Here is a 25041-nt window from a genome sequence, read left to right as displayed (position 1 = left end):
CTCCTTTCCTTCCTGAATTAAGTATTTTTCTTCGGACTACTGGAACAGAGTATTAAAATCAGTGTATCATTTGCTCATCCTGGCAACACTCACCATCTAGACTGATAACAACATCCATCAGCACTGTCACAGATAAAGATCCCTTACTCCTGTTCCCACTGCAAAGCCTCATCTCCATCGTCTTCATCTTTGCCAAGGGTTTAAAATTTGGTGGGAAAATTAGCTTTTACCAAAACCCGGCATACAAGCTTTCAGAAAAGCAATTAAATTGGATGTTTGGTGGGGGTTTTTTTAAGTTGATTTATTTCCCTTCAGTCCCATTACAGAAGTTGGAAAAGCAAAGATGCCGGTTCAGATTGCTCCATTTACATTTCTATAGCTCATACTCAGCCCTCATTACAAGAACCCAGCAGCAAGCTCACAATGTGGACTGATGCTTTTGATAACTGATGAAAATCACAAAGCAAGGGAGAGTCTGCATTTTTAAGCCCACTGCATAGTACTTGCTTATTTAGATCATATAAGGTATTGTTTGCTAAATACACAATTTCAGACCAAACTGCAGGGTATTTTTCTTTTGCCTATAGTCCAGCTTATTAAAGATATACAGGACTTGATGCACTGCATCTTTCAAGGATCCAGAAATTTCCGGTACATTTTCATTTAGAAAGGAAAATATTATATTCTCTTATAGTTCCTTTCAGTTAGTCAAAATTTATTTCCTATGCAGCTACCCCAGGGGTAGTACAATGAAGTGGTTAAATTGCCAATAGAAACTATACATGAGACCTAACAAAAAGGCGGAAAGAAAAAAAAGAAAGAAAAAAGAAAAAAAAAAAAAAACGGAGAAAAATTCCAGCTGTCTTTTGTGAAATAGAATAGGACAAAAAAAAATGGTGGGGAAAGAAATGTAATTCAAGGACCTCTGGGGTATATTGCAAAGAGCAAGAAAGAAATTAAAAGCAATAAATAAATAGATGACAATATCCCTTTTAAACCACAAAAACCAGGGTTTGTATGTTCAAAGTGAAAATTAACAATTGTGTTGTCTGGATGGCTACAAAAACAGACAACCTTTGTGAATCTAGATCTCACATCATTATCCTTCTCCCTTTCCTGCCACCCCAACAGTAATTTCTGTGCAAATTACCAGCCATGCCAGCAGAAGAATCTAGCCAGAGCAGATCTCAGGATTTACTTCCAGGTTCAGCACTGGTCATTAGGAATCACACAACACATTGTTACTGTTTCCAAGATTAAAACTACAAGCTCCTCTTTAGCAGCAGGGTGAGTCATCAGTGAGATAAAGCCCACAGCTGGCTGGAAGTTGATGTGTGCTGTTCTTCAAGGCACAGAGAGCTCCCACTTCACCACCTTGTCCTCTATTCCAAGCTATCTGTAATCCAGCAATGGACACTTCCTGGGGTGCCAGCCAACCCTTCCACCCTCTGCTGTGCCACTCCACCTCCTAAACAGCAGGAATTGTTTCACTGCAGACACCCCAATTCCAACACCTCCATCGCAGGCTTAACCCATGACACACTGCAAGTGTCAGGGCCATCGGTGCCTGCTCCTTGGAAAACTCCTTTGGGATTCTCACCACCCACCTGCTGCCCTGTGCCAGCCACTCCCTGAGCACAAGGCTGTACTTTGCCTGCTTTCCACCCACAGCCTTGGGTTCTTTTCTATTCGGACTTGTAAAATACTCCTGTGAATGAGGCAGAAATCTGCAAGCTTCAGGCTCCCAACATAACCAGCTCCCACCATCCAGTTGTAAGAACAGAGAACTGACCCCAAGGTGCCAAGAAAGAAACCAAGGGCAGGGCAAAGACCTGCTCCCTACTGCCCACTGCTTCTCAGCTGCCCAGTGCAGAGTGGTTCCCAGTCACTGAGGTCCCTGTGTGGATTCCCTGAGCATGAGGGAGCTGCCATCCCAGTTCAAAGTTCCCTTCTCTGGACACCTTAGAAACTGAAACTTAAAAAGGCTTTCTAACATCAAGGCCTCTACCTCCTTATCAAGCATGGCTGAAATCAGCTTGTGTGTCTTCAGACAAAATTTGAAAAAGGAAAAAAAAAGGAAGTAGCAAAAAGTATTAGTATATACTATAAGCATAAAAAGAAGTTGTCTCCCTGGGAAAGTGCCAGACACACGCTGATGTTCAGAAAACAACAGATCCCTCCCAGGCTTCTGTGTAGCACTGAGGGTCTGGACAATAGTTCATGCCCTGACCCAGCCATTGACCATTTTGAAGCACACAGAGTCACCTTGCCAGTTAAATCAGTCGAGCCTCTGTCAGAGCCTAAACCTCAAGCACCAGCACACAGGTCTCAGAACTGACACACGCATCTATTTACACAGGTGTCAGTGCCACAGCTGCAACCACAGCTGCTGAGGGAGCTCAATGCAGCAAAGGAACAGCACACACCTACACTGCCTCTTTCCAACTGCCTCTTCCCCAAAAATCTCAAAAAGCCAGCAGATTTACAACTGCTTATCCATGACTCATAGGCAGTGTCCTCAATAGATTCAGAAAAATTGGTTCAAGGGTCTTGCACTGAATGACCTCTGTTTTCCCCTGGAAAATGAATATGCCAAGGAAGCCCCAGGATGAAGAAAGCAGATCTGCTGAAGGAAAATTATGGATAACAAGCAGACAAATGTTATTTGGGAATTTGATGTTTTGCAACAGCATCATGCAGTCATTATCAAATGGATTTCCTACATATTGGTTTTTCCCTACATGAGTTGTTACTATTAGAGTGGCTCATGTCTGGAAGGCTTTCCATTATACACAAATGTCTTCCAAAATTGGGACAGCCATTAAGTTCATACAGCCACAGTCCTGGCCACAAAACTATTTACACTGTCCTAGAAGTAAAATGTATTCCTAACGAGCTGTTCCCCAGCAAAACCAAAAGTATCACAGCTTGTGACCCAAACAGAGACAGGGACACGCCATCATGTAATCAAGAACAGCAGGCTCTAATGAAGCCACATGCTGCCACTGCTTTTAGACTACAAATAAAGCTTAACCATTCTGCAGCAGAAATCAGAGTAAACCTCTGGCCTCTATCACAGGGGATATCAGGCTGGCAAACCCTGAAGAATGTGTCTACCTTCAAAATCTGTAGAGACAGGCTAGTTGAAACATTTCTTCTTCAAACACATCAACCTTTTCTTTTCAACAGCCTGTAGAGAAGACAAAGAGCATTTCTGAAGCTTCAACTAATACCAAACACCAAGATCTCAGATCATTAAACTGCAGGATGGGTTTCCAAGGCCATTTACCCAAGATACAGTCCACTGACGGTTTCTTAGGGCTTCTCTCAATTTGTTCATTACTTTGCCATCTTTTTGTAGGGCCTGTGTTCTATTTATGAAAACAAACAGGCACATGAGAGAAAATAAACCCTTCTTCCAAGCTGTCTTTCAGTCATCCCTCAGATAGAAGAATTAAGCAGAAAAAACCAAGCAACAAGATGCTTGCCCATTGTTTCTTTAGAGTTGCACAGAGATTGGCACAGCTTTTATGGAGGTGAGAAGCAGAAAGAGGACAGGCCTGTTCATTACATTTGAGATATGGCTGCATTGTCTGAAAGGGTACAGCAGAGAAAGCCCTACAGCTGGCTCAGTCCACACATGTGCACAGCACTTTGCAGAGGCACAAGCTGATGTACCAAAAGCACTTTGTCTTCAGTAGGTCAGGTATGTATCTGTGTAAAAAAAGTCTTTTCTGTATCACTCCACTACAATCTCTCTGTAACAGCATCAACATAGACAGGCAGCTCCCAATTCTCCCATAACTAGGTCTCTGAACAGGACATGCACACCCAGAAACACAGAATCAGTTTTCATAGAAACTAGAAGAAGTTCTTGATGAAAGAAGGAGGAAACATCAAAGTTATGTCACTTAAATAGTAGGGACCACAGCTATACTGCAACCTTACTTCTGCACAGCAGCCAAGGCTCTAATATGCAGCCTCTTTAATTCTACTCTCATCTCTCTTCTTTGTTCATGGAACAAAGCCTGATCTACTTACAGATTTATACTTACATAACAATGCTGAAGTGGTGACGAGCTTTATTAGTGTATTTATTATTAACCAGGTGGACTAGAACAATCTCCACCATGAATTCAGTTTACCAGGATGAGAAAACATCAGCAGAACTGAATCTATGTAGGCAGCAGAGGCTGGTAGAGAGGAGGAGGGATGCAGTGAGTCACCCACAGCACTTGTCTGAGGCAAGTTTCTGTTAAATCCCTACATCAGCTCTTTGGCTTTTCTTTGCCTAATCCCTAGGGTTAAGTGAGACCACAGGCTACAGAAGGGATGAAACAACCCCTTTTGGCACTTACAGAAGACATAGCTACCTTCACAGTCCAAATAGATTCCCAGGGACAGAAATCACACCAGTGTCTCCTGGTCTACTTCCCGTACTTCATCCACTGGCTAAGCCCTAGCTCCATTCAACACATCTCTGGAAGCCTCACATATCTGTTTTCCTGGAACAGCACCCACTGGGGAACACCAGTTCCATGAGAGAAAACAAAGTTTTTAACACAAGCAACCCAAGGTCTGGGTATGTAATTACTGGGATACCAGAGGTGAAACTCTCTCTTCCAGCAGTTCCAATAGACACAGTCTGAGCTTCAAACATTTCAGCCTCCTCTCGCCCTGCTACATGAAATCACAGCCATGTATTGCCTGCAGAGACCCTAAATTCATATATGGCTGGGGAGGACTTCATCCTCTGGGGCTCTTCTGAACACAAGGCCCTGCTTGGCTTGGTGGGACACTCCTGATGCTTCTCCCACCAGCCCCACAAAGACCCTCTAAAACAACAACAACAGACTGAGCAAGTGAGAGGCAGAGAATATCACAAAGAAGGAGAAGAGCTTCTGCACCACAAATCTTTCAGATCCAAATCTAAAGCCTTAATCAGGAACAAGAGAGACAGCATTAGGGGCAAGCCAGAGGAGAGTGGCAAAGGCTCCACATGAACTCACTGGGAAACTACACTCAAACACATCCCCTCTGTCTTCTCCTCTCATCAACCAGCAACATTCTGATTGTCTCATTTTAAATTTGAACTTTTAAAACAAATTACAACAAAGCTTATGTGAGGTTAATCATTCCCTGTTTCCTCTGGCATTCATTTTAATAGTACTAATTGCAATAAACACATTTAAAATTAATATGCATGTTATATGCATATATCAATTGCATTCTAATTTACCTTTGACTAGATCCAAAGACTGAACGTGCTTTCAATAATAAAAAGCTCTGACATAGCTTAATCAACCTCTGCCTGCCAGACTGCTCCACAGCATTAGGAATCCATGACAGATGAGACTGATGAAGGAGAAAACATGCAAGCCACCAGCAGCAACTTGCAGATCCAGGCAATCTCAGCCTATAACACAAGTAAGGATGAGCCTTTTCTCCATGGGCTCATTCTTACAATTCCAGAGTACACTGATAAAAGTATTTCAGATCTGTTTGCAAGCTGAAAGATTTCATTTCCACTAACACAGTTGTTTTAGCCATTATCAGCCACCTCCCTCTTCTCAAGACACAATTTCTTCCAAACATCTACCAGCAAGGCTCTGCCAGGCAGGGCCATGACAAGGCACCACCCCAGCAAGACCAGCAGGAACCTTCAGCAGGATCAGAGGCCAAGAAACATTTTTGCCAATACCAGACACAAAGAGAATCAAGTGTATTGACTAAAGACTCTTTAGCTGGGATGGTGTAATTGCTGAGGTGTGGGTGATCTGTCCCACAGTCAGTTTATGCATCAGTTAAACAGACCACAAATGTGTAAATGGGCACTGAGAGAAGAGCTGGAACAATTTCTGCAGCTCTTACACATTCCCTTCTCTGAGCTGCTTGTTCTGCCCTTCTGCCAGAGGACGTGCTCATTACAGCAAAAATAAAGAGTGTTCCTGAGCCCCACAGACATATCCACAGATTGAAATAATTTTCAAATTAATGTGCCAAGATGTGAAACCCAGCCAGTGCTGGATTTGCAGATGACAGCATACCTGCCACATCTCCTCCAGAGCAGACTGCCAGGCTGAGTGAGGAGCAAATGAGAAGATCTCACACATCCACTCCTGCTCTCTGCTACAGGGAGAACCCCACACTGAAGGAAGGATGACAGAGAAGCTCCTGGCTCTGGCTAACACTGATGCTTGTCTCTCCAGAGTTCAGCAGCAGCACAGTGGGAAGATGTACAACATTCAGCACTGAAGACTCAGATGAGAGGTGCCAAGTGAAAACAGCAGCATAACTTAACAGCATCCTATCCCATGCCTGTGCCTACAGTCAAACCTGCCCAGGCAAATAAAGGGAAGGTTGAATAAGCTGTTGCTGAAGAACAGTTTTTACCAATCCTGATGAGCCATCAGAAAACCTACCACAATGGACTGTTAAAGATTTACTTCAGCAGTATTATCCTATCTCCCCAGACAACCTACAATCTGGCCCTGGTCCTACTCCAGTGTCTTTTGATGTAACCGTTCTTAAAGCACTTTCAATGAGCACACTTCCATGTAAAGGTTCACAGAAAGAGAAAATTTATATAAATATTGAAACACAGTTCCATCCAACTGATCTGACTTCTGCTCAAGGACCCCAAACCCAATATGTGGACTTTTCCAATTGGAAACCAAACCAGTGCCAAATGACCTATGAAGCTAATTAAAATTAGCTGACATACCAAATGCTTGTATGAAGGAGTTCATGAGTCAGCCATGGACAAAGAATGAGTCATAGGAGATGCATAGGAGATAATTTTGAAGAATGAGTAAACCTGAAAAAAAATCCCAAATTGCCAATGAACAATATGCAAGTAGAAAAACATGTTCAATTTACAAAATAAGTTAATTGCTATGAATTAGTCAGATGGCTCTAGTCACATAAACATATCTATTGTGGGCTGCTCTTGCAGTTTATATGTCACAGCTGAGCAATTTGAATCTCTATTAAAGGTGTCTCTGACTTTAATGAGAGTTACTGCAATGTATATCAACAACACACTCTGGAGATATACAGAAAGATATACCAGAAAGAAATCCAGTACCACAAAAATGAAGCTGCCTCAGCTTCAACAACAGAGGAGCATTCCTGAGCACTCCTGGGTTCCAGCCCCACTGCAGGCCTCTCAGGGAAAACTCACTCTGATCTACATCCCTCCCAGGGCTCCACACTATTGGAAAAACAGAATTGCCAATTCCTCTTGACCACTGTCCTCAAACTCAGTATTGATTAAGAAAGGAGCTGGGGAAGCCTGAGGACTTGGTCAGCTCAGAGAACACAACCAGTCCTTCCTTTGCTCCTGCAATTCTCCATATCCCTGGTCGCTCCATAATGATTAGGGAAGATCACCCTCAACACCTTTCCACAGAGTAAAAAAAAATAAAACCCAATTAATTTCCTGCCCATTTAAGAAAACCCTTTGTTCATATGCTTTTCTCAGCCACCAAGTCACACCACCACTCCTGTTCCTTAAGCTCCCATCCCTCCATTTGCTCCACCAGAGACGAGTACCAGGACAGTCCCAGCAGCACAGAAAAGGCAGAGACTCCTGCAGCCCTCATATCAAACCTGCAACTCTCCTGCCTCCTTGAACCCAAAACTTCCCCAAGCACCTCCCTCAGAGCAGGGAGCAGTATTTCAGAAGGTTCAAACAGAATATATTGGTTCAACAAAGACAGGCAAATTCTACAATTTGGGACACATTTGCTATTTCTCTTTTCCCACTTTCAGGTCACACAATAAAACTGACCCCTGGCAGAAGCACAACTCCTCTGCAGCACTAATCCTTTGGAGATGCAAAGGGGCACAATTACACCTTGAAATCTCTCTGGCTGCAAATCCCACTCAAGAGATTCCTACTGTGTTCATTCCCACTCTCTTCAAGGTAATTTATTATCCCCACAAACATTCCTGGGATCATGTTCAGATTTAAGTTCCACTCACTCTCCCCTCCTTTTAAGTTTTGCTTTTGATTGTCACTGAATCGTGACAACTACAGTCCCACAAACAGTGACATTAACAAAACTGAGAGGAACACCCAGATGGGGATTTCAAAAAGCACAGGAATCTCCTAAAACAGCTTTGCCACTCAAAACATTTTAACATTATACCCTCCATTCCATATTTCTGAGCCTTTTTATATCTAACCCTGCCTAAATCAAGTCTTCTTAGAAGAAACCCAAGTCTTCTTAAAAGAAACACAAACCCAAATCATGAACTAGATTATTACAGTCAGTTTTGTTAACACAGCTGAACAAAATTAAGCCTGACTTCCAAATGTGCCCTTATGACCTTTATTTTCTTGGACAGCTTTTTTATCAACTCATACATAAGGATGGATGTGTGTGCAGGAAGGTAACGTTTTTTTCTTTTATTTTTAGTCATGTTTAGTGCTACACTGTTCATTCATTGGTAGTCAGTCAGCTGTCAGTTTGCAAAGGAAGCGTTTTAATTAACTAATTTCCTAAAGCTTCCAATCACTGACCCCAGTTCTGCCAAGAATATTACTTGTCTCAGGATAAAGCACCTGGGTTTTATGACTACCTGCAGCCACATCAGAGTCAGGGCAACATCTTCCTGCAGGATGAAAATAAAATAAAGCTTTTCAAGTAATCCCTCTCTGCATGCCAGCACTGTCACCCATCTCCTGGGAGACTCACCAATCCATCTAGTATTGGACCCCATATTTATAACCAACCCTTAAATCCCAAATGAGTAACAAAACAGCGAGCTAAAGGCCCCCATGATTCACTGGTGGGAAATGTAGTCAGCATTCAATAGCCCACGTCTGTTAATAGCTCAACTAATGCACAATGCCAAATGGATCCGTTTCCACAGCACTGCTTGAAATACAGAACATTTAGTCAGTCTGGAAAAGACTTTATAGTTATTGACACATAGTTGGGAAAAGCATTTACACCTTTTTGAACCAAGCTTTCCCACCTGACAGCCGTACAGCTCTGAGTAGGACTAGGACTCAGTTCCAATCCAGCTGGAATAACAGTAGTCATATAACCCTCCTGCCCAAGAAAGCTCGGGAAGTAGATCCTCATGAGGCTGGGAAAGCCAAAAATTACCTGAAAAGGCATAAAATACCAAAAGGAAACCCATCAGCCCCATCACACATGTTAAAAAAGTAGAAGCAGAAGAAAATCTGCAGCCACTGGGCGGTCATATAAACCCAGAGCAACACTTAGTGAAATCTAAAGAGCTGAGCTCCACTTAACCAGCTCTGACCAGCACAGCTGCTAAATTGTAACCTTCAAACTCACAGTTTTACTAGTTTTACTTATAGTCTCTGCTGGATCATGACAGGCAGGCTGAGTAAAGTAAAAAAGTACCCGTGGTGACCAGAAATTCAAGTAATAACCTCAAAATGACTTGTAAACAATTTTCATGAGTGCTCCAAACTTCAAATAAACACAGAGCACAATGCAGCAGCATTTTGTCCTGAAACACTCCAACCCTTCCAGCCTCCAACGAGACCTGAAGTGCCAGGAGCTGTTTCCTTTTTCTCATGTCTCCATTCCCATCAGCTCTTGGCTGCCTAGCACTAGGAGGATGCTACCTTTTGAGACACAGCATGCCCCCGGTCAGTGGGAAAACACCAGGGCAATCTCATCCAGAGATGCATTGGTTGAAAAAGCTTTACATTTATAGGCTGTATAGATGTATAAAAGCAGATAGGGAGCATAAGTTTTGAAATATAAGTACAGCAGAACTAGACAGCCCAAATGGCTGGTCAGTGCAGAAATAAACCAAGGGCTGGTTATGCAACCACTCTGATGCAGCACGGAGCCAAGCTGCTGCCAGAAACAGTAGTCATATGCCACTTGGCCACCCCCAGCTGTTCATTCCCTCAGCAAACCTTGTGCCAGCCCTGATAAAATGGGTGATGAATTCTGGGGGAGGAAAAGATAGCTGAAAACTGCACAGACAAGCTTGGAGTCTTTGAGTCCCCCACCTGGTGGATCAGCTCCTTGGCAGTGCTGGCCCAGGGAGGGAAGAGGCTGCAGCACAGCCAAGCACACCAGCCTCAGCTGGCAGCACATAAACAGACACTCAGATGGCATCACGGCGTGGCTACAATCTTTTAACTTCTCCATTTAAGAAATGTTCCTGTCATGGAGCCTTCTGTGAAATTGATGGTAATATTCCTGAATGCACTATTCTGCAGGATGGAAATGCTATTACTGTCATGCTACCACCTTGCAACCAACAGAACTAAAATCCAGCCCATGACAAAAAAAACCTCCCAGATATACACTGGATTCAAATAATCCAAGTTTTGCTGAAGCTTAGTAAATACATGGCTTGGAGACACTGCCAAATATAATGGAGTGAAAACGGGACAGCACTATTCATTCTGCTTTCAGGTTCTTCGCTGAAATGCTTTACAAATATATTTGCCCAAATCTAAGTTATATGTGAACGATTTCTGAAAGGGATTCAACATGGAAAGTACTGCCAGACAAGCTGCTGGAAGACCTAAGGTTAGAGAAAGTTCAAGTTATCAAGAAATGGAAGGAGTTATAAAGCACAGGAAGCACTTAGAAACATTTCAGTACCTAAATATTAGAGCTTTGTCAATAATTTTCCTTCCAAACATCTTTTTAATAGCATATTCCTTTGACCAAAATCAAACATTTCTCTGCCCTTTTAATCTAAACATTTTGTTCTTATTCTAAAGCTGAAAAACTCAAGTGGTTCCCTACAGCTGAATAGAAAAGAACACCTTTGTTAAATATTATTCTTAAGAAAACAACCATAAACAAAGTACACATGAAAAAGAAATCACACCAAAAGGACACAAACACCAGAAAAGCTATAGCATTTCAAAAAACTTTGCTTTCTTCACACTTTCTTCCCCAAAATAATTTTAGTAGAATTGGTCAAAGAATTTAAGAAAAATAAGTAAGAAGCAGCAAATAACTCAAACCCATGGGAATAATGAATGGTTGGTGAAATCAGGGTATATTTACCAATCCATTCTTTTAAAGTCCCTCCTGCCCTGCAGAAGAAAAGCTTATTTTTAATGAGAAGAAAAAAGAAAGTAAAAAAGAGAACAACTCACAGAAAATCCTCCCTACCTGGCTCAAAAATCAACTGCAGGACAATACAAAGAGGAAAACAGTCATAACCTCTTCACAGTAGGGAGGATTGCAAACCATACAACTTCCCATGGGTGTCTTTTTTTGAAATTACACAAGTTAAAAATCAAAAGTCCCAATATCATACACAGCTGATGTTTCACCACCAAAACACTCAACTTCCCTGAGCAGCAAGGAGACAAAATCCATTTGCATTTATTCTTTTTTCCAAAGGAGGAAGCTGAGTAGGAGGCAAGACCTGCTCCTGACTGCATAACAGCACAACAGCAAGAGAAACAAATGCTCACAAACCTTCATGAATTAGTTTGAGTCCCTGGCTGCTCCCATTCCAGGTTCAGTGCATCAGGCATCATACAATGCTATCCACACCAATGGAAGCATCCATTCCCTCAAAGATTTGGATTTCATGTGGAGAATCAGAGGCTGCAAGGTTTCACAAAGTTTTCTGGGAGAAACAACCTCCCCCTCTGGCAGGAAATGAATCACTTTCCCTCATGCCTTACCATCTTACTAAGGACTGGAATGTGCATGAAGGGCTGTGGAAGAATGGGACAGGGCAGGGAATCATCACCTCCTCGAAAAGGCACTCCCCAACAATACAAAGGGAACTGTGCTTGCAGGAACCTCATTTTCTGCCCTTACTCCATCAGACAGGAATGGCACAGCCCCACAGCCCTATCCCCACTTTAAAGAATGTTACTCAACTGGAGCCAGGCAAGCAAGGACGACCAGTTCAAGCCTCCAGCTAGCAGGTGCCCAGGAATATGTTCCCAAGCTCCAGCTGCTTCAGGGAGCCAGAGAAGGAACTGATCTCTTCCATAATATCCCCTCCCCTCAACCACCACCAAAGGAGAGAATCAATAAAGCAAGGGTATGGTATTAGCTGGTGACCCAGAAGTACTTTTCCACTTGGGCTTTGGTATCTGCACCATCACTCCAAGCAGAGGGCTCTGGGTTCCAGGGACTCCATACATGTGTGCATGTGCACACTCATGTGTGTCTTGTACCAGGCTAAAAAAAACAAAAAAAAAACAAAAAAAAAAAAATAAAAAAAAATAAAAAAAAAAAAAAAAAAATACAAAGCCCAGCACCACAAAATAAACAACCTCCAGAAGCAATATAAACAACCCTATCAGTCACTCTGAATTTGCCCACCTCTCTTCAGGAAGGATTTTAATATGTCTCTAAAGAATTCTGTGTAGACCTGTTGCTGAAATAGCAGCCAAGCTTTCAACAGCCAATTGACCCAACACCTTCTGACTCTGGAAACAAGAATGTCACATCTAGCCTCCAAGATTCAGGCCTTCCTCCCTGATTCACCCTGCAGACAGGTCATTTCTACTTTTCCCCATGTAGCAAAAGGCATCTTAGTACATGCCATCATTTCTGTGCAGCCAAGATCAACACTTAGGATCACAAGAGAATTACTAAAATCTCCCTGAAAAGGTTTTATTCTCATCTCCATTTTCCATCTCTTGCTGCTATTAACCATCTTTGTCAGTGATACTTCTTGTTGACAGCTCATCAGAATAAAATATCTGTAGTTTATTACAGCTGGTATCAGTATGAACCTTAGGGAATAGGACAAGATTAGGAAACAAAAGGACCACAGTCTTAGCACATAATGCTGAGTAAAGCACATGTAAGCATCACTCACTCCTAAATGCACTGGTGCAAGCAAAGGAGATTCAGATGTGCTTGGACACAACAGCCAAGTGGAAACCTGCTGGCTGTAGCAGTCAGTAGAATCACTGCAATCTCCAGGACTGAAAAATCATCAAACAATCATCTCATTAAGTTTCTACAAATCATTAATTCCACCAAGTGTCAAGGATAACAAGGCTCCTGTCAATATCAATGGTTTGGCACAGAGGAATTCAATACTTAGAGATTCAACCACCACTCCTATTGAAACAAGCAAGAGATAAGATGTGATTGCCTCCTTTTCACCCACTCCTACCACCAGGCAATCCCTACCCCACGTGCAAGCTGCAACTACAGCTGCTCAGAATTTTCTGACAGATTTCCCCCAGAAAATACACCAACTGAATGTGTTTTGCAGAGGCACATTCATTCAGTGAGCCTTCTGCTGAAACGTAAGCTCCCAGAGCTCGGCCAGCTGCCAGGAGAAATCAGCTGTCATATGGCACAATGCAAAGTGCACGATGCAGCTGAGTCTTCAGAGCTTCAACTATTAAGGCTTCCAACATGCACAGTTCTCTAGGCAGGATCTCCATTAACTTTGCAAAACCCAAGCATGGTCAAACCACGAGAGAGTCACATCAGCTCTGTGTAACCTCTAACCCTGTGCCACCTGGGAAAGGAAGGGACTACAAGTCCTCATGCAGCTTAAAGACAAGGTTTCCCCAGAGCTCAGACTTTCACACAGTAATGCAGAAATACCCCTTTTGCAAAATTAGTACTAACAGCACCATAAAGGATACCAGTGCATTCCCTGGAAAGCTTTTTTAATCTCATGGTTATCCCCCCCTTTATTAACCATGTTTATTCTCACAAAGCCTGAAGAAACAAGTCTTCAGGGTGTTTACACCTGAGATTAAGCTGGCCATAGTTGGAGCAAGTAGGCAGACTCATAAGCAAGATCTCATTCTTATGCAGACATCTTCACAGCCAAAAATAAAGAGAAGATGAAATATCGAACACTCCCAAGATGGCAACAGAATGCTTCCTAAAACACTAAGGTTTTCTAACTTCCCTCAAAGCATCAGTTAGTTTAACAGTAATAAAAGTAGACAATAAAATCCAGCTTTTAAGATTCCCAGTCACCAAACTCCCCAAACAAAACCGATTTCTTCTTTTCTTATTTCACTGCAAACATGTTTTAGGTTATAGTCCCTAGGAAGAGGCAGTACAGGACAGTACTGCACCAGCTGTCACATTCCAGAGGGAACAGCACTCTCATGATTTTTTCCCAACACCTAATGTTCAGCAAATAAACCAAACTTGAAGTCAAAGGACGACTCTCAACTCTGCCACCCTGAGTTGCCAAGAAGCAGCCACATCAAACTGACAAACTCATTTAAATGATCAGCAGGAATCTACAAGAGTTACTGTACTTTGGAGACCACCAGTGTTTGGCAGATCAGTTTGGAAAACACAAAGGAAAGTTGGCTAAACAGTACATAGATGTTAATTAGCCAGCACAAGAACCTGTTTGACTTCATGCTGAGTTAAGCTGAAGTTGCTCCAGCAAAAATCCTTTACCTTGACTCTGCTGAGGGATGGTAACTCTTTAAATCGCTCAAATCTTGTTCTAAGATCACATCTTATAACCCTGGAAGTCTCATCGTTCAATAACCAAAGCCCTTGCTAAATCAAAGATTGGGAAAATTGTCTTCCTCTCAGGAAATATTAAAATGAATCAGCAAGAACAAAACTATGCCACTATCTTCTAGAGCAGAGGAAGTCAGAACTGTTTAAACTAGTATCTCAGAGACTCTTTCATGCTAAGTATATTCTCTTCTGGCAGCTCTTTGATCCCTGTGGGTACAGTAGAATCCAAACAGTCACAGAGAAATGCAAGATAATTGTAGGCAGTCACCAATTTGAGACAGCATGAATGTCACAAACCCCCTGCCACCAGCAAAGAAAGAAGAGAGTGTTCAATACTTCCTAAAATGTGACATGTTTGAGATTTTAGTTTTGCTTTATTTTTTTTTACTTTCTGTTCGTCCAGGTCTCAACACTTCCTGTTCTGGCAGGGGCACCTCCCCACTCCCCTGTGCTAGCTTTCGGATTTGCCAGGTTTTGGGAAGCTCTGCACTTGGTTATGGCTTCAAGGGAGATGAGGCAAGAATAAAGTAATGTCTTGATTTTCTAACACTAAAAATGCTGGAGATTTGTTTTTTTCCTCCAGTCTCAGTGACAATGCCACAGAAACATAAGACCACTCTGAGTCAGAACAAGGGTCCATTTAATCCACAGTTCTGCTTTGCCACAGTGGTCATTTCCAACACCTAAGGCAAAACGAGGTCAAGGTAAGTATATGTACCATTAACCCTAATATTCTCACAGTATATGGTAATTTTTCATTTAAAGGGATTCTTTGAGGTTTTTTCTTGTGACTGAGGCTACAAAAGACCACCATGACAATTTACTATAGGTGAGCAAAAAAAAAATCAGATTTTCACCCTGCAGTGGCTTTATTTTCAAGGCCACAAATGCCATGAGTTTTCCTTGGCACTTTTGCAATCTCTAAAGGACAGCTGGCTTATTACATTTTCTCCAGCAAGTAAAGTGGAGTCTTGCAGTCTTACAAGAGTCGGTGTTCTCTGTCCCCATCCTGTCCAAAGCAGATAATGAAAAACCATTGTACACCTGCACAGATCTGGCATGCCATCTATCTGCAAAAAGCACTGCTGGCTGCCTGGATCACATCTGTTTAAAGATCCATTTGAGCTTTTCCATCTATCTGGTGCTTTGAAATCGCAGGGTACAGACAGACCAATTATGAACAATTAAGTTACCACACATAAGAAATTACTGTTTCTCAGATGAGCAGAGGTAATTGGCCATATGCAAACTCACAGCATAGTCCCAATGGCCAAGAAAATTGGTTTAACTTGTATTTTGTAACACATTTTTCTACCTGTTTGCAAGGGAGCAAAAGAGCAACAATAATCAGCCAGCACAATTCAGGGCATCAGCTTTTATCTGTGTTTTAAGAAGGTACAGGCAAGTAACCTGCTCATTCCTATGGTGAAACCTTTAGACATTGTCAGTGTTGCTCAGCTCCACCTCAACAAACAACTCACACTTCACAAAACCAGTTTCATTCGAAACAGAACCAAAGACCTTGATAGTTAAGTATAAACATAGACCAAAAATGCAACAGAGAAAAACCAGATTTACTTGCTACTTGTTCCTCCTCTAGGTAATTAAATCAGACTCTGAATTAATTAAACTATGTATTTAAAATATGCATTTTCTTTCAAAAACACAGAGCATATGAATAACTATAGTTTTATGTCAAAACTAAACTTAGACATAACTTTTCTTGCTTGCAGTAAATTACCTGGGGGAAAAAAAAAAATCACATTATTGAGGAAAATGACTGCAGAACAACCACAGACTTGGCTACAAAATGAGATAGGAGCAGAGGGAAACATCCTCAGAAATACCAGAGTTGCATAATTTGAGGGTCAGCTCTAATCCCAGGAGAGTAAATGGGTCACAGCAAAACATGAGAAGAACCAACTGTACAGAATTTATCACTCAGTAGCATCCTGCCTTTGGCACACGTTAATCAGGCTGTGAGGAGAGCCAGGGAAGAGGCAGAGATGCACATGTGGTTGCTATGGAGTTAAAGGCTTGATGGGGATACATGGAAACAGCACAACTGCATAGAGCACAGTTAACTCTTGAACTGCCTCTATCTAAACAGCTCCCTGGCCATGAATACCCATTCTGAGAGCATCCTTTTAAATATCCAAGAGTTCCCATCAAGACTCAAAAGTCCAAAAACCAAAATCCATCAAGGCAGAGTATTTGCCCCATGCAGAGAATGAGTTACCCCCAGCCAAAAGGTAGAGGCATCACCACAAAATTTAATATATCCACGGTTCTGAAAAGTTAGAAGTGTGCTGAAGTCCTAAGAAGCCCAGACAGATCCCTTCCCCAAGAGCACACACCTTTAAATGTTTGGACTTTTTCTGCATGATTCATCACTGTTTGAACAAGCCCCCACGCTTGCTGATGTGAGCACACAAGACTCACATATAGGCAAGGATTGGGATGAGGCTGGCACAGGACATGCTTCTTGCACAGACTAAACAAGGAAGCAAATGTTTTAGGGATGGGAAAACGGTTCTGGGAGACTAGGCAAATGAGGTAAAAAGTCCTGAAGACAGTGACAAACATGTTGGAGCTGATGACTGAAGTATCAAAGCACATTTCATGGATAATACAACCAGCTACTTCCAGATCACAAGAAGCTGCTGCATTCAACTCCCTGCAGAGTTTCCTAGCAGAGGCTGTCTGTGTGTGTGTATATATATACATATATGTAGTTAATCAGCAAAGTTTCTATTTTCTCCTCCTACTTAAAGGAGTCTTTTAGTGAGCAACCTCCTACACTGCTATTTTTACCTGCTCCTAATCAGTGTGTTCTTAAACATTGAGAGACTCTGAGAAGAGCAGTTCAACTCCTCCAGTGCACAGCCCACAACACACTGAGTAATATCTGGGTGGCAGCTCTTCTCCCATCACTCAGGAGAAAATAAATCTTTTTTTTCTTCTTTTATGTCTTGTAGAGCACCAGAGAGAGCTGGTGGTCAAGGCCTGGGGGATCTCATTCACAGGATGCTGAGCTTGAACTGAAGGCTCTTTGAGCAGAGATCATTAGCACCACAAGCAAGTGGAGAGGACTGGATCCAAAGTCAGAGTTTTAAACTACTGATGTAGTAAATAATAATACTGGAAATAAGCTGAAAGGCCGGGTAAACTCTTTTACTGCATTATTTTACCCTCTCCTTTTTATCTCCTTTCACCATAAAGGTTTCAGTTTTCACTTTCAATAAATCATGTTTCATTGCCAGACCCAAGAATGCCTCATCTCAGCCTCAAAGTAGGCATTAACCTGTGGACATAATTCCCAAAAGACCAGGGGGTGCCTCAGTCCTTCCAAGGAGCCCCTGAGATTTATGGTAACAAGGTGCCCAAGAAAAAGTAGATGGCATCAAATCCTGATGCCAGATGACAGCTCACTAATCAGTGAGCTGCACTCTCAGCTCCTCTAAAGGACTTTATCAGATGGCTGCTTATTTAAGAGGGCGATTTTCAAATGCCCAGCACTGCAGAGGGAGTGTGCTTTCATGAGCTGTGGTGACACCCTCTGTGCTAGCACAAACCCTCATCATACTTTGTCTCTCTCCATCCATTTGTGCAGCCTTGCTCTGAAAGCAGATGCTAAATTCTTTCTTGACTTTCAAGAACAGATATATCTTCCTTTGAAATAATCATTAATTCACCCAGTTTCACAAGTAATTTCCTCTCTTGCATCGGCATTTAATAAAAAAAGAAAAATTTCATAAAGGCCAAAGCTACCAAGGGCAAAGCTCCAGATGAAACATAAAAGAGAATCAGCTCCAGTGCCCCAAAACCCACCACACCAAGAGTCTTTAAAGACAGTGCCAATTACTTCAGAAATGTTGCCAGCAAGACTGACTGGCCACAAGCACCGTGTTTGGGGAAAAATGGCATCTTGGGCTGCACAAGAGTGCTCTGAGCAGATCTCAGCTTCCTGTCAACACATACTATTTAAACCTCTGACATTTTAAAAGTTGACCCTATGGATTGATTGTAGGCAGTTCAATATAAGCATTCAGCACATGATACTTGATATTTAAACTTCCTATTTCAGATTATAAATGTTGACAGATTTATCTATGACTGCAGGTGACTGGAAAGTATCTGTCCTCCTATTTCAAGTTTCAACCTTTTCCCTGTTTTTATAAACATTTATCACACAATCTTAAAGTTGTTCAAAATATTTAAAATATTTTTACTAGCACTAAACAAAAACAAACAATCAAAGCAATTTCCTATTATTCTTCATAGAGTACTTTGTCATAAAGTCCTTTGATTAAAGCTGAAACTTTTCAAGAAATTTTCAATTTTCTTGGAGAATTGATTGAAAACCATGTCAATAGTAATTCTGTAATCACTCTCCTCTCCCTTGAGTCTTACACAGACTCATGATATTGATTTTATTCTCACTTTAAAAGTAGAAGTACATGCAGTTGAAATCTTTAAGTAAAAATTCTTACTCAATTTAACATTTGTCATAAAACTGGTAAACAGCAATGTAAAATATTAAAAAATTTTAGCAAGGCTAATATTTTTCAATGACATCACTTAAACATAAAAATATTATTTTGAAAGCAAAGTCACTTGAGATAATATATTAATAAAGCATTTTGAAACATTTTTATTCTGCTTTCCTCTATATTTTCTTTCTTCTTCCAGCTGCAAACAGCACAAGTAATTTTGGGGAAAATACTTTAGTATAAATTTTTAATACATAGCTTCCTGACTAAATATTAACACTCCTTATTGCAGTTTACTTCTTATGAGCATCAACAGCAGTAATCATTACAACATGACCAAGGAAGCTCAAGCTCATTTTCTCTCCACAGTCTAAGCAGGGAAAACTAGAAAGCAATAACCACTTTGTTTCAGTCACATTCACAGTAACATGCATATCAATATGTAAAACAAATAAGATATTGTCTGGAAATTCAGAAAAAAATGGATGATATCTTTGCTGAGACAATCACCTCATAAATGCATTTCACAGCCTAAGACTACAAGGCAAGTGACAGCTAAAGAAAGATAAGTCAGCTCCTGTCTATTTTTTCAGGCAGCAGGGCTTCAGACCAAGCCTTGGGTGGTCACAATTATGTCACAGTCTCTTCCAGTGGTAAGCAAAATCTGTCTTTTAGCATGTGGAAGCAGGCTATCAATTTCTGGTGGCAAAAGGTAAGCAACAAGCATAAGAAATAAGTGTGCAAATAAGCAAGAAGGGAGCTTTTGCTCTCTGGAGCAGTTATAGGAGTCAAGGATGGTATGTTCACTCAGCACAGCATCTGCTTAGATCCCTCTATTTATATTCAAGAGAGATTACATACAATTACTATGTTTTTATGAAACCTAATTAATCTATTTATTGCCATCACTTCTCTCCGACAACCCCCTGCACAGAAGTGAAAGTTTGTTTACTACAAAGTTTTGCCTCTTTGAGCTGAAGTGGTTTTCTTCCTCACAATAGATAATTCCATTCTGCAAAGCCAATGAGAAAAATCTAAATATCCGTGTCAGTTCCTCTGAGCAGTCACTGTGGCGTATGCCTGATACCATCAGAGAAACTTCTCTGAGGTTAAACAGGGCATGACTTTCAGTATTTCTCCCATGATAATGCGCAGTGACAGAAGTTCAGTACATTTTGGTGGCTCAGTGTCACTGTGGCTAACAGCAGCGTGGGACCCAGCAAGCTGAGAGCCCCGTGGCCTCACCGTGAGGAACATTTATCCATGCAGACCAAGGGGGCATCACAGGACCACACTCCTCCCCCTAATATGAAAACTCTTTGGGAAGGATATTGGCCCAAAAATTGCTGACATGGGGAGTTGATCTGGACACTACTTTCTGTAGCACTGCTTGACTCAGTCCTCACTGTCACTGCCATCCCTACTCCCAACTTCCAGCTTGGCTCCCAAGTGTTTCATCTCCCTGAACCACCCCACCACTGCTAAGACTCCAGCGTCCTCTTCTTCCCTTCTCCCGTTACATCTCCCCTTGTCTCACCAGAAGGTGGCAGAGAATTGCCAGAGATCATTCGGACTGGCAGGAGATTGTACTTTCCTTCCAGGCTAAATACCAAAGAAGCCTGAAGCCAGCTCTAGCCCTTCAGTGCTTTCCTCCCTTGCGCATAGTTCTGAGGTAGGGCTGTTCTAAGCCGTCTGAAAAGTCAGCTAACCCTCTGAAGAACGTGCCTCCTCTCACCCCTGCAGCGTTCTACCGGCCCCACTCAAATCCCCCAGTGATGCAGGGCATCCTCTCACCCAGCCAGGGAGCCCAGCCGAGTGCCCTGGTTCTTCCCTAGACACTGATTTGAGGCTGATCCACTAATGAGGCACAAGAAAGTCCTGGGGAAGCTCCCAGGAGCCATCCTTGGAATAAAGCCTGCAATTTTCCCTCACACGGCTACAGACAGCACAGCAGGGACAGAGTAGGAGCCTGCATTCAAAAGGACATGGGGATGGCAGGAGTTAGGGGATGCCATTGCCCTCTCAGCCTCTCACCCATCCCAGCCTGTTGGCCTTTGGAGATGGGGGTGAGTGTGAGCAGGACTCAGCAATAGCCAGAGCTGTGCTACCAACACCTTTCCAGCTAGAGATGCTCCTGCACAGCACCAGGAGTGCTGCCTTGGGAAAAGGTAACTCCATCCCAGCCAGACCCAGTACAACATCTCTGGCTGCAGACTCACAAATGAGACCCTTCAATGTACTTCAGGACACACCCAAATATTCACAAAGCCTTCTTTTGGATAGACATCTTCAATTGGAAAATTAAATAAACTAGGAAAGACAGTGGGGAGAGGAGGAAAACACACTTGTTGCTGAAGTGTGTGTTGTAAGCTTTCACCAGCTCCTTGGTAACCTAAAAAGTCACACAAGAGAGCAAGGGGCAATTGAACAAGTGGTCTAACTGGATGCTTCCAGAGCAATAGCTTTAGATGGATAAGGGAAATCTTTGGGTATATTCCTATATCTTCACCATCCTGTACTGGTATTACAGGCCCCAAATAAAATCCAGGGCGACTTCAGACAACTTGTATTCAATTCAAAGGAAACAGTGAAAAAATAAGAGCTCAGATCAAGAGAGACTTTTACCTTCATCCCATTTTTGCTCTTCATTTGTTATGCCCCTATTAGAAAGTAAGACAGCTTAGAGCCTATTTATTGGTCCAGGGACCACTTGGCACATCAGGGTCTGCCTCCATCCAGATGAATTTCCTTTCTCCCCAAGACAAGATGCCAAAAGCAAACATTCTTGGGCTACCCAATTCCCTAAACCAGGTCTGAGTTTGTCTGCAATTGTTCCTTGGCAAGGGACACAGCAATGCTGGGGGACACCAGTGGCCAAACCATTATCCTCTCATATCAGGCCAAGCATCCAGGAGCAGGGAACATCCAGGAACATCCTGGACATCGTGTGAAATGAAACAGGTAAGGCACATCCCTCCTGAGGTGGGTGCTGAGGTCCCCCAGACAGAATTTACCATCATTCATGGGGCCAGCACCACAAATTTATTGGACAAGAGTCACTGGCTGGAAGACCAGCCTCTGACAGATTAGTGTCTGTCCTAGAGGCAGAAAATCTGGTCCACAGAGATTAGAAGTGCTGTGCCTATCTTTCTTTCTTTGTCAATAACCTCTGAGGGATGTACAGTCCAGCAGCAGAGGAGGTGGCTGCTGTGCCAAAGCAGCAGTGAGTTCCTCAGCCTGGCTTTCACACACACCTTTCCTTTTCACTCACTCTTCCCATGCAAGGAAACTCTCTTTGCTAACAGACCTGGCACTGGCAGAAAGAAATAATCTGTGACACAGTTCCTGGGGGTGCTTTGATAATGATAAAAGAGTTTAACAGTCGCAACACCTGACTGGCCTTCCTGTTTCTTTTTGTCATTTTAATTATTTTTTTTAATTGTTTGAAAAAAAAAACAAAAAAGAAGCAAAACAATGGAGAAATATCAGGCTTCAGATAAAAGCAATTTTGAAATCTGATGCTTATGTAGCTCTGTAGGCACAGTGGATATTAATAATTCAAGAAAATATTATAGTCATTACTATATTTGGCAGTATCACAACAGTGCGTTTTAGCAGAATTTCTCTCCAAATCTCATTGCAACAGCCATTAATAAATAAAATGCAATTCACTGCATTAAATGTGTTGTTTAAAGGCTAAATATTTCATCTGAACTAATTCATTTTAAATATCAAACTAGGACTCTCCTCCCAGCACTAGGACAAGTCTCAGTACACCTTCCACACTTAGAAATGAAATTATATTTCAAAAAGCAAACCACAAATTGAATTCAATTGGAACATCTATGCAGCAGCTCTTAGACTACAACCCACTGCAGACAGATGGGGTCACGTTCAAACAGGGCACAGGTCTCATAACTTTGTTATGCTCTTTTTGCCACCCAAGAAAATTAAGATTGAAAAAATACAGTAGAACTGTTTGCATTTATTGCCTGCCTTGAACAGTGGATAATATCTGATTGCCTGTGGGACGGAGAAAAAAAAAACACTTTGGTTCAGACCTGAGCTGCCAATAGCTATGGATACCAGTGCTTATCCAGTGCTTCCCCTCCCAAAGGCTTTGCAAAGGGGTCAGCTGCCTCTCACAGGTGAGGAAACTGAGGCACACGGGGCAACAACTCGCCAGTGGTTCAGGTGAAGGCTGAGTTCCCACACGTGTCCATCCTGCAGGAGTGGTACCCATGAAAGCTCTACCCCACTGCCCCCCGAGGCACTCACGACTCCCTTTCCAGTTGCAACTTTCTGCTGGCAAATGCTACGGTTTTTCCTCCTAAAGTTTTTTCTTGTATCTCAAAAACGAGATGAAGTAATTTAGATCTAAAGTGTAATTCCCTCTCCATTCTCAAGCACACCCAACCTACTCCACCATAAATCGGTGAGTTTCTAAATCAGGATGAAGAAAAGGGAGTTTGATTTTAGTTTCTATCAACTGCTATTATTAGCAAAAAAAAGTTAAGAAACCCATATTAAAAATTAAATAAATGACAACAAAAACTAAGAAAACCCAGACAAATAAACAAAAAACCACAGGTATTTCAGATTGAAGTTTTCAGTTTAAAAAATTATTTTAAAAAAATTCCAAAAAACTAACAAACAAAACCGAAAAAAAAACCACTCTCTAAGCTACCTGTCATTTTCTAGCCACCTCCAAAACAGTGTGTGAGCATCCACCCTGCTGACTTACAAGCTGACGTCAGCAAGGTAATTCCTGTAATTAAAACAAAACAACACGACCTTACAAGCAGGCCCTGTATCAGACACCATAATCTCTATTTTTACCCACAGAGCTCACTGCTTTCCTCCAACAAGAGCACATAAATACTGCAACCTTCTTTTCACTGACTTTATAGCAAGACAGCATAGCTGAAAAAATCTCAGGAAGCAGTATCTTCAAGCGTGATTCCCTACAGTAAAATAGCAATTTAATAAGGTCAGCATATTTTGTATCTTCTGAATTGTTTAGAGTTTGCTCTCATAACTATACAATAAATATTTTGTTTTAACCTTTTAAAATAAAAGTATTATCTTTCCACTTAAAAAATTCTTTAAACAATTCCCCACAATTTAGGGAGATGTGATTTTTGTTGGTTGGTTGTGTTTGTTTGTCTTTTTTAAATCAGAATACAAGTCTGTGCTTGGTCCAAGTCAAAACCTGTGGAGACCTGTCAGAGTGGTGATGGGGGTTAGGGATTAAACCCAAATTATTTCCTTTCTGTCAACCAGCCCAGACAATCTTGAAAACACCAAAGCAAGCAGTCAGTTATTTACAGAGCTCTCTGTACTACATATTCTAGATTCCAGAGAAATACCAGATACAATTCACTGCCAGATACAGCTGTGCTACTGAGCAGTGTGACATTGGGAATAGATGGACTTTTGGTCTCGTCCAGCACATCTGATCTTATGATCCTGGGCACAGGTCCAAACCCCATTAAAGTCAATAGAAATGCAAGGAATTCACTGGCTTTGAGTCAGAGCTTATATGACAGTGGACAAGAACAGCTAGGGATATTTAACTTGTCAAGGAGAACAGTTAATGGGAACTTGCTCTAATAAATACACCACCTTTACTGCACTGCCTGTTTGTGCTTTAAGTCGTTCATCCTCAAGTGCTAAGGAGCCTTAGCTCCTGAGCCAAAACCCAGATTATTTCTCTCTGCTTTCATCAAGGCCCTGTAAAGCACTCCTGCTTCACACAAGCCAGCAGGACCTGAGCTAGAGGGGAACCTAAACCCAGGACAGTGAAGGACCAGCACAGCAGGGCTAGAGAGGGCACAGCCAACAATGGAATTTGGGAAACTGATTGGGAGCCCAGGCCATAAGCAAAGCAGCAAGAGAACCTGCCAGGCCACAAGCCAGGATGGTCTCTACCAAGGCAGTAAAGAAGCCTCATTTTTGTTTGATGTGCTGTTTGGGCACTGCTTGGTGGAACTTTGCAAGTGAAGCCCTCATCATCACTCAAAGCTACTTCTTAGGGACTGCATTCCTGGATTGCTCAACCCCTCCAAGAGACACCTCTGCTTCCCCAGGCAGCTTGATGG

The 25041-nt window shown here is 42.1% G+C and overlaps 1 protein-coding gene across 2 annotated transcripts in view; it reads right to left on the bottom strand.

Moving 5' to 3' along the window:
• The window catches only part of SORCS3 (sortilin related VPS10 domain containing receptor 3), a 268807-nt gene that overhangs the window by 227772 nt on the left and 15994 nt on the right, over positions 1 to 25041 (bottom strand). Inside the window, exon 1 of one of the 2 annotated variants that reach the window (XM_088169310.1) lies at positions 11445 to 11471. The exons of the other annotated variant lie outside the window; for it this stretch is intronic. Coding sequence (XP_088025436.1) covers positions 11445 to 11450 — 6 coding nt within the window. The 5' untranslated portion in view covers positions 11451 to 11471. Of the gene's footprint in view, positions 1 to 11444; positions 11472 to 25041 lie in introns of those variants that run through there. 2 annotated transcript variants of the gene reach the window in all.

Source organism: Sturnus vulgaris, chromosome 8 (genome assembly GCF_052056855.1).
Source record: "Sturnus vulgaris isolate bStuVul1 chromosome 8, bStuVul1.hap1, whole genome shotgun sequence".
In the NCBI taxonomy this organism is placed as follows: domain Eukaryota; kingdom Metazoa; phylum Chordata; class Aves; order Passeriformes; family Sturnidae; genus Sturnus; species Sturnus vulgaris.
This window is presented reverse-complemented; position numbering and strand designations above follow the sequence as displayed.